The 12,165-nt window shown below is 45.8% G+C and overlaps 1 protein-coding gene across 1 annotated transcript in view; it reads left to right on the forward strand.

Annotated features, from left to right (window-relative positions):
- Positions 1–9,121: 9,121 nt before the first annotated feature.
- Positions 9,122–12,165, forward strand: part of LOC144819374 (granzyme A-like) — an 84,164-nt gene continuing 81,120 nt past the window's right edge. Inside the window, exon 1 of the mRNA XM_078677298.1 lies at positions 9,122–9,202. Coding sequence (XP_078533424.1) covers positions 9,139–9,202 — 64 coding nt within the window. The 5' untranslated portion in view covers positions 9,122–9,138. The remainder of the gene's footprint in view (positions 9,203–12,165) is intronic.

Raw genomic sequence — 12,165 nt, forward strand, 5'->3', positions numbered from 1 at the left:
ATATAGACGGTGACCCCATCAACATAGCCAAAGTGACAGAGGATCTGAATGTGCAGATGGATATCCTGCCTCTTCCTATTCCCTTTCTCAGTTTCCTCCCATTACTGCTATACATCTTAACTCGCTGCTGGACAAATTAAAGTCCGGGTCACCGTTAGACCCATGCCCCTTAAAGGTCCTAAAGGACTGTAGACAGACTATTCTGCCCCCTTTGATGGAGGTCATGAACAGGGCCATCTCAGAGGGGACGTATCCCCTCTCTTGGAAAATGGCCACTGTCAAGCCTTTGTTGAAAAAACCCTCTTTGGACCCTGGGATATTGAAGAACTTTCGTCCCATTTCCCTTGTCCCTGCCCCTGCCAAACTCCTAGAGGCTCATCTCAACTTCCATTTGAGCGCTTTCCTTGACAGCTCCAACTCTCTTGATCCCTCACAGCACGGCTTTCGGAGGACCCACAGCACTGAGTCGGCGCTCACAGTGGTTGTCGACAGCATCCGTTCTAAGGTCGACACCGGTCAGACCACCTTGCTGGTGTTACTTGACCTTATGGCTGCTTTCGACACCCTGTCCCCTACTATTCTGACCAACCGACTCAGTAAGCTTGGAGTCAAGGGTTCTGCTCTTAGCCTCCTAACATCCTTCCTTGACCAACGGAAGCAAAGGGTCAAGCTAGGCGAGTATATGCCATCTATTAAGGCGGTGAAGTGTGGGGTCCCTCAGGGCTCCTCACTAAGCCCAACGCTTTTTAACGTCTATGTTGCCCCACTCGCAAGGCTTATAAGATCCTTTGGGCTAGAAATTCTCTCCTACGCCGACGATACGCAGGTCATGGCCTCCATTTCTCAATCGGTGAGCATTACTGCTCTTAATTTTAAAAACTGCATGGAGGCGGTCGCCGGCTGGATGGTTGAGAACTTCCTCAAGCTTAATGGGGAGAAAACGGAGGTCCTCCTTTTTGGGGGAAAAACTGAGATCTGGTCCATGGACTGGTGGCCTTCTGTACTTGGCACTTGCCCCTTGCCCCCCCTATCTGCCCGCAATCTTGGGGTCATTCTTGACACCACTCTTTCGCTAGATAAGCAGGTCAGCAGGACCGTGTCCACCTGTTGCAATGCGCTGAGGATTTTGAGAAAAATTATTCATTATCTCTCCCCTCAATCACGCAAACAGGTAGTAATGGCGCTCATTGCCCCAGACTGGACTATTGCAATGCACTTTATCTTGACATTATCAATGGTCCGGTCCATCGCCTTCAGACCATGCAGAACGCGGCTGCCTGGTTTGTTGTGGATGCCCCCAAACGCTCCTCGGGCACGGCCATTAGAAAAAGTCTGCATTGGCTCCCCATGCAGGCGAGGATTAATTTTAAGGCCTTATGTCTTACCCATCGTGCCCTCAATGAATCTGGTCCGGAGGCTATTCGCGCTCTGGTGGCCTACTATACCCCTGGTAGAGCACTCCGCTCCTCCAACAAAAGCCTGCTAGTTGTTCCCCGTATAGTCAAGGCCAGATGGGGCGGAAGGCCTTTCCGCTTCCTTGCACCTAGACTTTGGAATACACTTCCCAGCGACCTCAAGGTGATCTCCTCACACACTTTGTTCCGCAAAGCCCTCAAGACCTGGCTTTTCCAAGAAGCCTATCCATAACTTCCTTCTTAGGTAATTTCTGAGCTTACCATTTACCATCATCAGCGCCTTGATGCCTACGGGTTTAGTTGCACTTCCTATAAATTTCATTTAATAATAATAATAATAATATTAGCATAGACAGTTGGTTGAAAAATAAATTATGTTGGACACCACAGTCTGCCAGTGGCAATAACATTGATATGTGTTTTACATAAGTCACTGGAGACTTAGATAAATATAATATGGATAAGGTTTGCAGAGAAACATATGGAAAGGTAACGTCAGCAAGGGTGAACGTGTAGCTCTTAAGAAATTGCAAGACAACCGCGACTTCATTATTAGAGAAGGGGACTAGGGTGGTAAAAATTTTCTAATGGACCATCTTGATTATAATTGAGAAGTCTACTCACAACTTAATGATGCCTCATGTTATAAAAAGCTGGAGAGAAATCCAATTTTTGATCTAACCAAAAAAAGTAATGCCAAGTTAAAACAGTGGTATGATGACTGCCTTTTAACTATTTTTTAATATTACTATTTCCGTATAGACCATAGATACCTAGATACCCTTGTCTCTACACACTTCCTAAAATTCATAAGTAATCTGATTTTCCACCAGGGAGGTCAATTCTATTAGGTATTGGGGGTCCAGCAGAGAGGCTTTCAGAATATGTGTACATATTCTTACAGCTGTATGTGGAAAATGTACCTTCCCACATCCGCAATACCAAACATATGTTAAACCTTTTGAGTGACATCCATTAGGAGTCAGGGATGTGGTTGGTGACTTTAGATGTGGTATCTTTCTATACCAACATTTCACATGAACTTGGAATAACAGCATAAAATTGCATACTGAATACAAAATTGTTGACACTTTTACAGCACACGTTCAATGCGGATGAATGTCTCTGCCAATGATTACCAAAAACTGTACTGTTTTTTAACTAAAGAAGATCTATTTACACATCATATGCAGTTATAAGGTATTCATTTGTGATTGCTTGCCACTATATATCCAGTATAGTGACTTCACTAGTAGAAATTCCATGGGTATTGGGACCTTCAAGGTATATAACCAGACACTCTATTGGATATTGCTGACTACGAGAGGACGTAACTGATAATCCCCTTTTTATATATCCCATCATTTATTATTTTTTACATACGTTTTACAGTATCGTGAACGGACACATTTTGAATTGTATTGTAGAGAGTACATATTTTCCATTTTACGATGCTATAGAAAGAGGAACATGCCAGTAGAGTGGAAAATATAATGACGGGTTAATATTGCGGGATACATGATCATGAAAATAATACCGCGATCGATACTTATCTGAAACAGGATTGATATGTACATATGAGTGGATAGCACATATAATGAGAAGAATGGAATATTGGAGATTTTGAATATTTATTTGTTATACACTAACAAATTCAAAGATGGCGTTACCATTGACAGATTTCAGTGGTCCATCTACAAAGCTCTCACGGACATACACATGAGAATTTATATCAAAGTACCAGTCAAAATGGAGCCCATCACATATGTGAGACGGACGCGGAGACCGGGAAATCAGTGGCTCAGTCGGACCCGTACACGGGTAAGCAATATGGATTCAGTAAGGGGAGGACACAATTACTTATACCATACACGGTAAGATATTGGAGTCTGTCTATGGGGGACATCATTGCATATAACTTAAGACTTGTCAGATGGGTATTACTAGGTTGGAAGGACAGATCTAATGCTAAACCGCACCCGGATATTTTGTTACCAGGTGCAGATGTGTGCGTCAATAAGCAGACGCTGATCTCTGAAGATTTGGAAATTGGGAATATATAGAGATAAATATTGAATAGATTTCAGATGTTGTAAATAGAGGCTACGCTGTCACATGGCAGAGTTTGTTTGGATTTATGTCTGACAGGGACAGAAGACCACTAATTCACTTCATAGGTGGGAATTTTATGCTAAACTGCACAGATAAATTGGGCATTTGTCATACACTTGATTCTACTGGCCAATTTGAGGTATGTGACTTTGCAATTAATAAGGAACTATAGCAGTATTATGTGAGGATACATACTAACATTACAAATTATTAATTTACAGAATGAAACTACGGATCAGAGGTACTTTGTCTCATTGGAAAGTTTTAACATACATTGGTTATTCATTGTGATGTGTGGGGAACACAGAAATAGCTGGCATGTTATACACGCATGGTTTAAGATATACGACTCACATGACCAGATGTATTATATCATTGTAGAACGTGGCCTTTTTGGCTAAAGTTCCCTAAACTTGTTGCTTTCCCCCAGACCGTTTTCCTGACATAGAATAGCCAATGTAGATACTTTGGGTGCTTTGTCACTGTTGATCAGTTTCAAAGTACAAGAGTTCCCTGTTTAAAATGTAATGGTGATTGGTTGGCTATGATTGGTATGTTTGCCTTACTAGTAAAGTCCCTAGTGATGTGCACTTTGTGTGCAGGGGCTAGTAAAGCAAGGGCACACAGAGAAGGGATCTCATGCCTTCAGTGTAGGCCCTGCGAGCAGAATGCTACGTTAGCATGTAGTCCTGACAAGTGCAACCACTTGTCAGGCCTGACTTTCCCTTTTACATACATGTTGGGCACCCCTGTGGTAGATCCCACGTAACCCCTGGGCAGGTGCAGTGTAGGTAAAAGGCAGAACATATACTGAGGTGCGTGCTATTTTGTGACAGTGAAAAACTCTCCATTAGGACAGAATGGGGGAGCCTGGCTGTTGTGTTTGTTACCCTAGTTTCCTGTCAGTTTATAATGGAGAGGTGAAGTTTAGTATGTATGAACTCACAGTGTTATAACACAACTTTCTGTGAAGATGGTTTTGTCACTGTGTGTTCATAAACCACTCTTTTAGAAAGTGAATGAGTTTTGTGCTCTGAGCATTTCTGTGTGTCTCTGGAATGTGGATTGTCTGTCTGGAACTGAAAGGTGAGAGCAGCTGGGAGAGGTCTTGACCCAGGGATGGGTTGAGATGGCACCAGGCTGCCCTGCATCTGGAGAGTAGGGAGGAGGAGAAGCCCGAGAGGTGAAAAGGCCTGTGCTGGTGCTATAAACCAATGACCCATCTCCTGCTGAGTGATTAAGGATCCAGAACCCCAGTATTAAAGGGAGAGAGGTGCCACTGGGAGGGAGACTCCCGGAGTTGATTTAGGGAGGGGTCAGGGACCCCTGAGCACATATGAACTTCAAAGACATTAAGGGGTATAACTAGGAGAGTTGAAACCCCTGAAAGTGGAAATAAAACAGATATGGATTGCGACTGTAAAGGCTTGGACCTATTCTGTGGTCACCTCTGCTTAAGAAGGAGCAACTGAAGAGACTGTGGTGGAAATACCAATCCTTGCTTCATGATCTGGGACTAGTCTGCAATTTGCTGTTCTAACTAAGGGAGAGCCTGTTGGGACTGTACTTGGAGGCGCTGGGTCCCCCTGCTTGAAGAAGTCTGTGCTTTGTGTTGTGTCTTGTAACCCCCAAGGGCCCAAGGTGAGCTGGCTCCCTGTTTGGAAATACAGGATCATAAAAGCTTCCGGAGAAGTCCCAAGCAATGCGGTGTGTGAGCGTTTTTGCAGCTTGAGTCCCTCAGAAGTTGTGCTGTGTTATCGTGGGCACGCAGGCGTAAGCTAAGTCTCGGACGTCCTGGGTGCGTGTCAAAGTGCAGGCCAGGGTGTTGGTGAAGAGCACCAGGGCCTCGCAGGCACCAACAGAAGAAGTGAGTCTTGGATGCACTGGGTGCGTGTCATGGTGTAGCCAGGGCATTGGTGAAGAGTGCCTGGACATCGTGTGCACTGTGAGAAAAGGAGAGACTCAAATGCGCAGGGTGCGTGTTGAAGTGCAAGCGGAGGGTTGGTGAAGAACGCTGGATCGTCATGAGCACCAGAGAAGAGGCGAGTGTTGGACGCGTGGTGTGCATGTCGAAGTGCAACCTGAGGCGCTGGTGAGGAGTGCCTGAGCAAGGGGTGCACCGAATTGGAAGTAAAGTCTCCGCAGTGCTGAGGGCAGATCCGGTGTGGAGTGACACCGCCATAAGGAGGGCCAAGTCATTGGGCCCTTAGAGTCACTCGCAGCGGCCCAGCAGCAGCCACGGAAGATCTGAGCTGCAGGCCCGAGTCCGCCACACCCCGTGATGGAGATCTGGATCATGGCCCAAATCACTGACATCAGGGCGGAGCGTGGGGTCGCGCCACCCAGGTAACGTGGCTCAACACCTGGGGTGGGGTGCGGGCCCGGAGGGACACTCTCACGGCCTTCTGTTCAGTCAACTGCGCGAGCCGTTGCTTCGGCTCGGATCACGGTCTGTGCTGACCCAAGGATGGGCAGTACTGGGGCTGGAGTGGGAAGCAGTACTTTTGTGTCATCATTTGATCCATAACGGGGGCACTGGGAACGGAGCACGTAAAACTGTTGTATTACACTTTGCATTATTGCTGATAGTGAACTGTCGTATGATGCCTGACCTTATTTAGACCTGACGAACTACATGATTGGTGCGCTTTGCAATGCGTTATTTTTCCCTTGCATATTACCTGATTGTAATGTGGAGCATTGCAATATTTCTTCAGTGCACAGTATCTGAGTATAACATGGAGCAGAGTATTATTTCGTCATTGAACTGTACAGGATTGTAGCGTGACGCATTGCTTTGTTTCTTCCTGATACAGCGCATGCTGGTGGTGATACGCATTGCATTACTCTTCAATTACAAAGTACATGACTGTGGCACTATGGATGGCATTGTTTGTCTGTTCCACAGTATAAGAGAATATCGTTACGAATGGCAGTATTTGTTTCCTTTTGCAACATGTGTGATACTAGCTATACGACTGGCCTAACCTTTTGGAAATGGTTAGAAGTGAGGCTAACTGTTTGTTAGGAGCGTTGGTTGGGATTAGAACCTACAAACCCACTGGAAAAAATACTACTAATTATTTTATGTTGATTTTGTACCGTGTGGTCGTAGCGTAAAATTGCTTATATAAAGATTATACTCATTTATCAAAACTTGTGCGGAGTCTATTTGTGGTGACATCATGGGGTTATTGTGAGCGTGGTTGCACATATAGAAGACTCGTGTCTTGGAGATAAGCCTGGCTGCTCGTGCCAACCTACTAAGGGGGTGAGCAGGGCTATCTCAGACGGTGTCCTTACCTAGCCTAATATTGAAGAGAGGGGTCAGCGACTCCTGCCTCCAAAATTTGGTGGCGGCGGTAAGCGATAAGGACCCCCACTTCCAACAATCATTAATATAATACTGTACTTTAATTACAACACAATTATACGATTTATACACTGGGTGTGGTGGCAATCAAGAGTTAAGTGCTTTAGAAGTGTTTGGCATAATACATATCAATGCACCCTAATGAATAAGGTGATGTTATGCTTCAAATGTTGTAAGTTTATTTTTTCACCACCAACCAACCCTGTATACTGGGAATTGGTCAGGAAACACACTGGGGCAGATTTACGTTTCCGCGCGCATCCCTGCAAATCAGCAGGGAGGCACCAGGAAAGATGTGTGACGCAAGTTTACCCTTGCGCTACCACAGATGCACCGCATTTACAATGCGGCGCATCATGGCGCAAGGATAAACAGATGCGTGTCGCATCTGCCGGCATAAGGTTGGCGCATTGCTGGAGTTGTGTCGCGGGCGCGATGCAAGTCCAGCACTGTTCCAACCTGGCCTATCATCAACATTGTGCGCCACACATTTTTAACAGTTATTGAGATATATATTCAGGGTAACATCTCTTAAAACAATACCTTTCTGTGTCGGGGAACGACGCCTTCAAACTTGGACGTGGCCTTGCTGGTTAATTTTACTCAAGATACGTACAGGGTTACTACTCTGAATACAATACAGCCTTTGACGGGGAACGACATCCAGTAAGAAATCCCCCGCTTTTCCCAAAACGCCTGGAAGAGCTTGACCCTATCCTACTTCTATGCCCTGAAGAAGTCCTGTAAATGGACGAAACGCGTCGGCTGTCTGTTGTGTTGAACGCTGTGTTTTTCCTGGAATAAAAATAAAGAAAAAAGAAAAGAAACACCGAAGACTTCTCTATTTTTTGGTTATGGACAATTGACTTGCTTGTGCTGATAAAATTTCTGGGTGGTGAACCTTTGCTTTGTTTAAAAAAAAAATCATTTATAATATATTGGGTACTGTGTCTCTAACGCTTAATCACCTTAATGTACCCCAATCGCTAAACATTAGTAGACAGTGTTTTGTGACAAAAATTGATGAAGCTGGAAAGGAGGCATTAAATGGGAAAAAAATCCTTTCCTCTTTATTTTATGAACTTGCATGCATCCTACACTGTACAACACACATACAAAGTTGGAAATGCCTTGAGGTGTGTCTAAGCATGGTCATTTGTACAGCAAGGATACCCTCCCTGTACAAAAACGTATGGTAGGCTCAGGCACATACCATACACTATGGCGCTAAGGTGTATGCTTGGCATTTGGCAGCTAAAAGCTGTGCAGGCGCTAGGGAGAGGGGAGGAGGATCCATTGCTCTGGATATACGGGGCCTCATTTATGAAAAGTGATGCATCGCTGCGTGAAAACAGCGATGCGTCACTTTTCGCTGCGCACTCCTTGCAACACCAATGATGCGTCATATTTACAGTATGACGCATCATGGCGCAAGGAATTACAGATACGTCAGTATTTCTGACGTATCTGTATGGCGCAAAAGTGACGCATTGCTGGAGTGTGTCACAAAAGTGACGCAACTCCAGCAATGTGTCCTTTCACATGGGGCAAGCCTCATGTGAAAGGGCCTGCGTCAGTCTTACGCCTGCTGTGAGGCAGGCGTAAGAAATTGACGCATTTGTGTCCTAGAAGTGGCGCAGTGAAATCTTATAGACTTCACTGCGTCACTTCTTTGACCCTTTCTTGCGTCAGAACGCCCCCCCTGCATACATTATACCTAGCATAGGTATAATGTAGGTCAGGGGTTTACAAAGTGACGCATCTACCTTGATACGTCACTTTGTAAATATGGTGCAACAAGGCACATTTTTTACGCTGTTGGTGCGTCAGTGACGCACCGGTGTCGTAAAAGTGACGCACGGCTTCATAAATGAGTTCTTCTGCTCTCTCCCTGTCACACAACGCAGCACAGACTCTTTGTGGATACCCAGCAATCTGTTCCAGATTTCAGAATCTGGGTCTAGAGTCTCCATTGCCAGTTATTTGCATCCATGCGACCTCAGGGCATCTCCAGCTCACGTGACGGTCCAGTCAGTGGACAGTTTTCCTGCGATACCTTCGATGATTCATGTCGTTCAGGCCCACATCAGCGCGAGGCTAAGAATGAAACCGCGCCGCGAAACGTTCGTGATGCTTTAGTCACCAACGTGAGTTGACCAGAGCCCGCACCACATCCTTCCCTTAGCAATATATGTGAGGCAACCTGCTGCCCCGATGGCAGAAGGGAGGTCCGGAAGGATGCGTCTTTCAGTCAGCCTCGCTGCCGCTTCTGTAGCCCTTGTATTTCTGATCATTCCTGGAGGTGAGCATTTCTCGAATACACACAGGCACGCACAAACGCAGTCTGTCACACGCACGTACCTACTACCCATGCACACTCACAATGTGCACATACGCATGCGTACTTGCAGACGAGTACACATAAACGCACACACACACATCCATGCTCACCCACACCCAATCTCACTTTCACGTGTGCGCACATACGTACTGATGGACATATGCAAACGAACGCACACACATCTACTCACTCACGCTCTGTACACACACTGCTAGATTATAACAGCACTGACCGACTATTTTTTTCATCAAAATCTCGCGAAGTTTCTTTTTAAGGTGTGACACACTGAAACATGCAGTACTATCACTGTGCACGGAGTAAATATTAAGGCGTTTACTCTGTGTACTGGGGAAGACTTGCTATTTATTTCTCGAACTATATACATACTTTAAAAACATGTTTCGGTGTGTACTGATGAGCATTCTGAATTCGTTAATAATTTTTATATAGGAACCTGTCTTCTTTCCTCAAAAACATATTTCCTTCTATTTTAATACCTATGAGATATATATGTTTATCGATTTGCACCCAATGTATCCTCAACACCAACTGAAAACGTTGTATAAAATGATTGACAGTGAGTTATGTAGTGCACTGTGAACAGTCCAGAGAGGTGCCGTCGGAATATGACTCTTTACACGTTTTCTTTAGTAGAGGGAGTGTTCATAAACTATTGTATTGTCTTGTACATACTTTATTTAATGGTCTGTAAAAGATGTACATGACCGGTTTAGGCCTGTAAATGTAATATTGTGCTCTTTGTGCTGCAAAAGTACATTTAGTTCAGTCGATGTACATTCATTGATATCAATTACTTTATTTGCTGCAATTGTCATTTGCAGATAGTACTGTACTTTGACGAACAGAGTGTACATTGTTTAGACATCATTTACAATTGTTTGTGCGTTAATCATTAGAGCAAGTTCAATGTGTTGCAGAGAACTAATTAAGTGGCCTTCGTATCAACTTCTTTATGTTAAGTCTAACTAAACCTGCAAACAATGAGCAGGCGAATTTTATTAAACTTGTTGCAAACAACTTTTAGAGATTTGTGTCTATGAAGTACCCGAGCAATGTGCAGCAAATTGCACGTGTAAGGAAATAAACGTCCTAGGAGGTTATTCGAAATTGGTGAGAGATTCCAAATGTTAGAACCACAATGGATTTTGAAAACCTTATGGAAAGTGTAACTTAACCTAGGCTACTGCACTGTAATAATAAGTACCTGTAAGGAACGTGTGTAACATGGAGCTGTATATTTCGGTCCCAAAATACCATTGAGGGGTGATGATGTTCTGGTGGCAAGATTTTTTTTTTTTGAAAGTATATTTTTATTGCAGAATTACGAACAAAACATCGAGAAAAGCAACCATTAGCACCCCCTCCATACAAGGTACCACATGTTTCCTGGAATGTACACAGCCCATCAGCCCACATCCCGGAGGTCGGGCGGCGCAAGTTCAATGTCCAACAAGGTTCCTAGTATGTTATGTAGGGATGACTGGTCACAAATATAATCCTGTTTCCGCATTTTATGTCCCCACAACAACAACTCCCCCCCCCCATACATCCCCCTGAGGGGTCGTGCTTACCGTACAAGTCACACTGAAGCTAACTGGGTTTACAGAGCATAGTCCCGCCGATGTATCAGCGTGACGACTCACCCGGTTCATACTCTGGATGTCTGCATCCCAGCTCTAACGGGGCAATCCACGAACTCCTCTACTCCCACCCCCCTCTAGTTGCTGCTGATGTGGGTGGCGGTGATGTGTGTTGGACAGATGGGCGCGTCAGCAACAATGATTAAATGTTCGTGTTTCTAGTCTCCTGGAACTCAGTTTCCGAAGATCCTTCCTCTGTATCGTCCGTCAAATAATCACACAAGGCCTGCACAATCGTCTCCCAGGCCCTGGCTGCCTCTATGCCCTTCTCATTCCCCAATCTGGTGGCCTGCCGCATCCTCAGTACACTCTCGCATCTCGACCACTTCAACAGCTCATTCGTCCATCTCCCTATCACAGGTCCTTCCTTGGTTTTCCAGCGCCACGTGATCTCCCTCTGCGCTAACATAAGCCCCAAATCAATGAACTTGCTTGTGATTTTCGTTTTCGCTGTGTGGGGAAACCAGAGTAAGAGGCACGCCGCCATGTCAAATTCCACCTCCCTATCCGTGACTGCGTTCAGAAGGGCGCCCACCTCGGGCCAATACGTATCCAGCTTCGGGCAACCCCACATCATGTGGTCCAGTTCAACCTCCGGTGCTGAGCACCTCGGGCATACCGCGTCCTGCACTTGGAAGTGCCGGCGGAGCTTCCCCGGGGTCAGATATGCTCTATGTAAAAGGAAGAAATGGATTTGTTGGAACCTAGCATTCCTGCTACCCTTCCACGTCCGATTCAGGATGTGGCCCCATTCTGCATCCGGAATAGGCTTGCCTATACTGTCCTCCCATCTGGCTTTCAACGCCACGAGCGGTTCCAGCCCGTCGTGCAACATCCGCGATTGAAGACATGTCACCGCCTTGATCGTACCCGCTGCCATCATCACGTACTGGCAGGCCATGGTCGTGTCCGGCTCCGCCAATCCCACCTTCCAGTGTTTCTGCATTGCAGCAGATACCGCCGCATGCAGGAGATAATCCCCATCTGGGAGGCCAAACTGCTCCCGAAGCACCGCAAACGGGGCCACCACTCCTTCCATAAACAGATCACCCACAACATGCAATCCCAACTCCTCCCATTCCGCCAGCGGAGACCAATCTCCCCCATGTGGCAGCGCCGTCAGCATCCCTATAGGGATCTCCGGGGCATATGGTCTCACTGCTCGTGCCCGCCTCAGGCTCCTGTTCCAGCACAGCCGGAGGGTTTTTTCCTCCAGAGTGAGCTCCCTCAACGCCAACCTCTGCTGCATAACAATATAGGAAA

This window comes from Lissotriton helveticus, chromosome 2_1 (assembly GCF_964261635.1).
Source record: "Lissotriton helveticus chromosome 2_1, aLisHel1.1, whole genome shotgun sequence".
Classification (NCBI taxonomy): domain Eukaryota; kingdom Metazoa; phylum Chordata; class Amphibia; order Caudata; family Salamandridae; genus Lissotriton; species Lissotriton helveticus.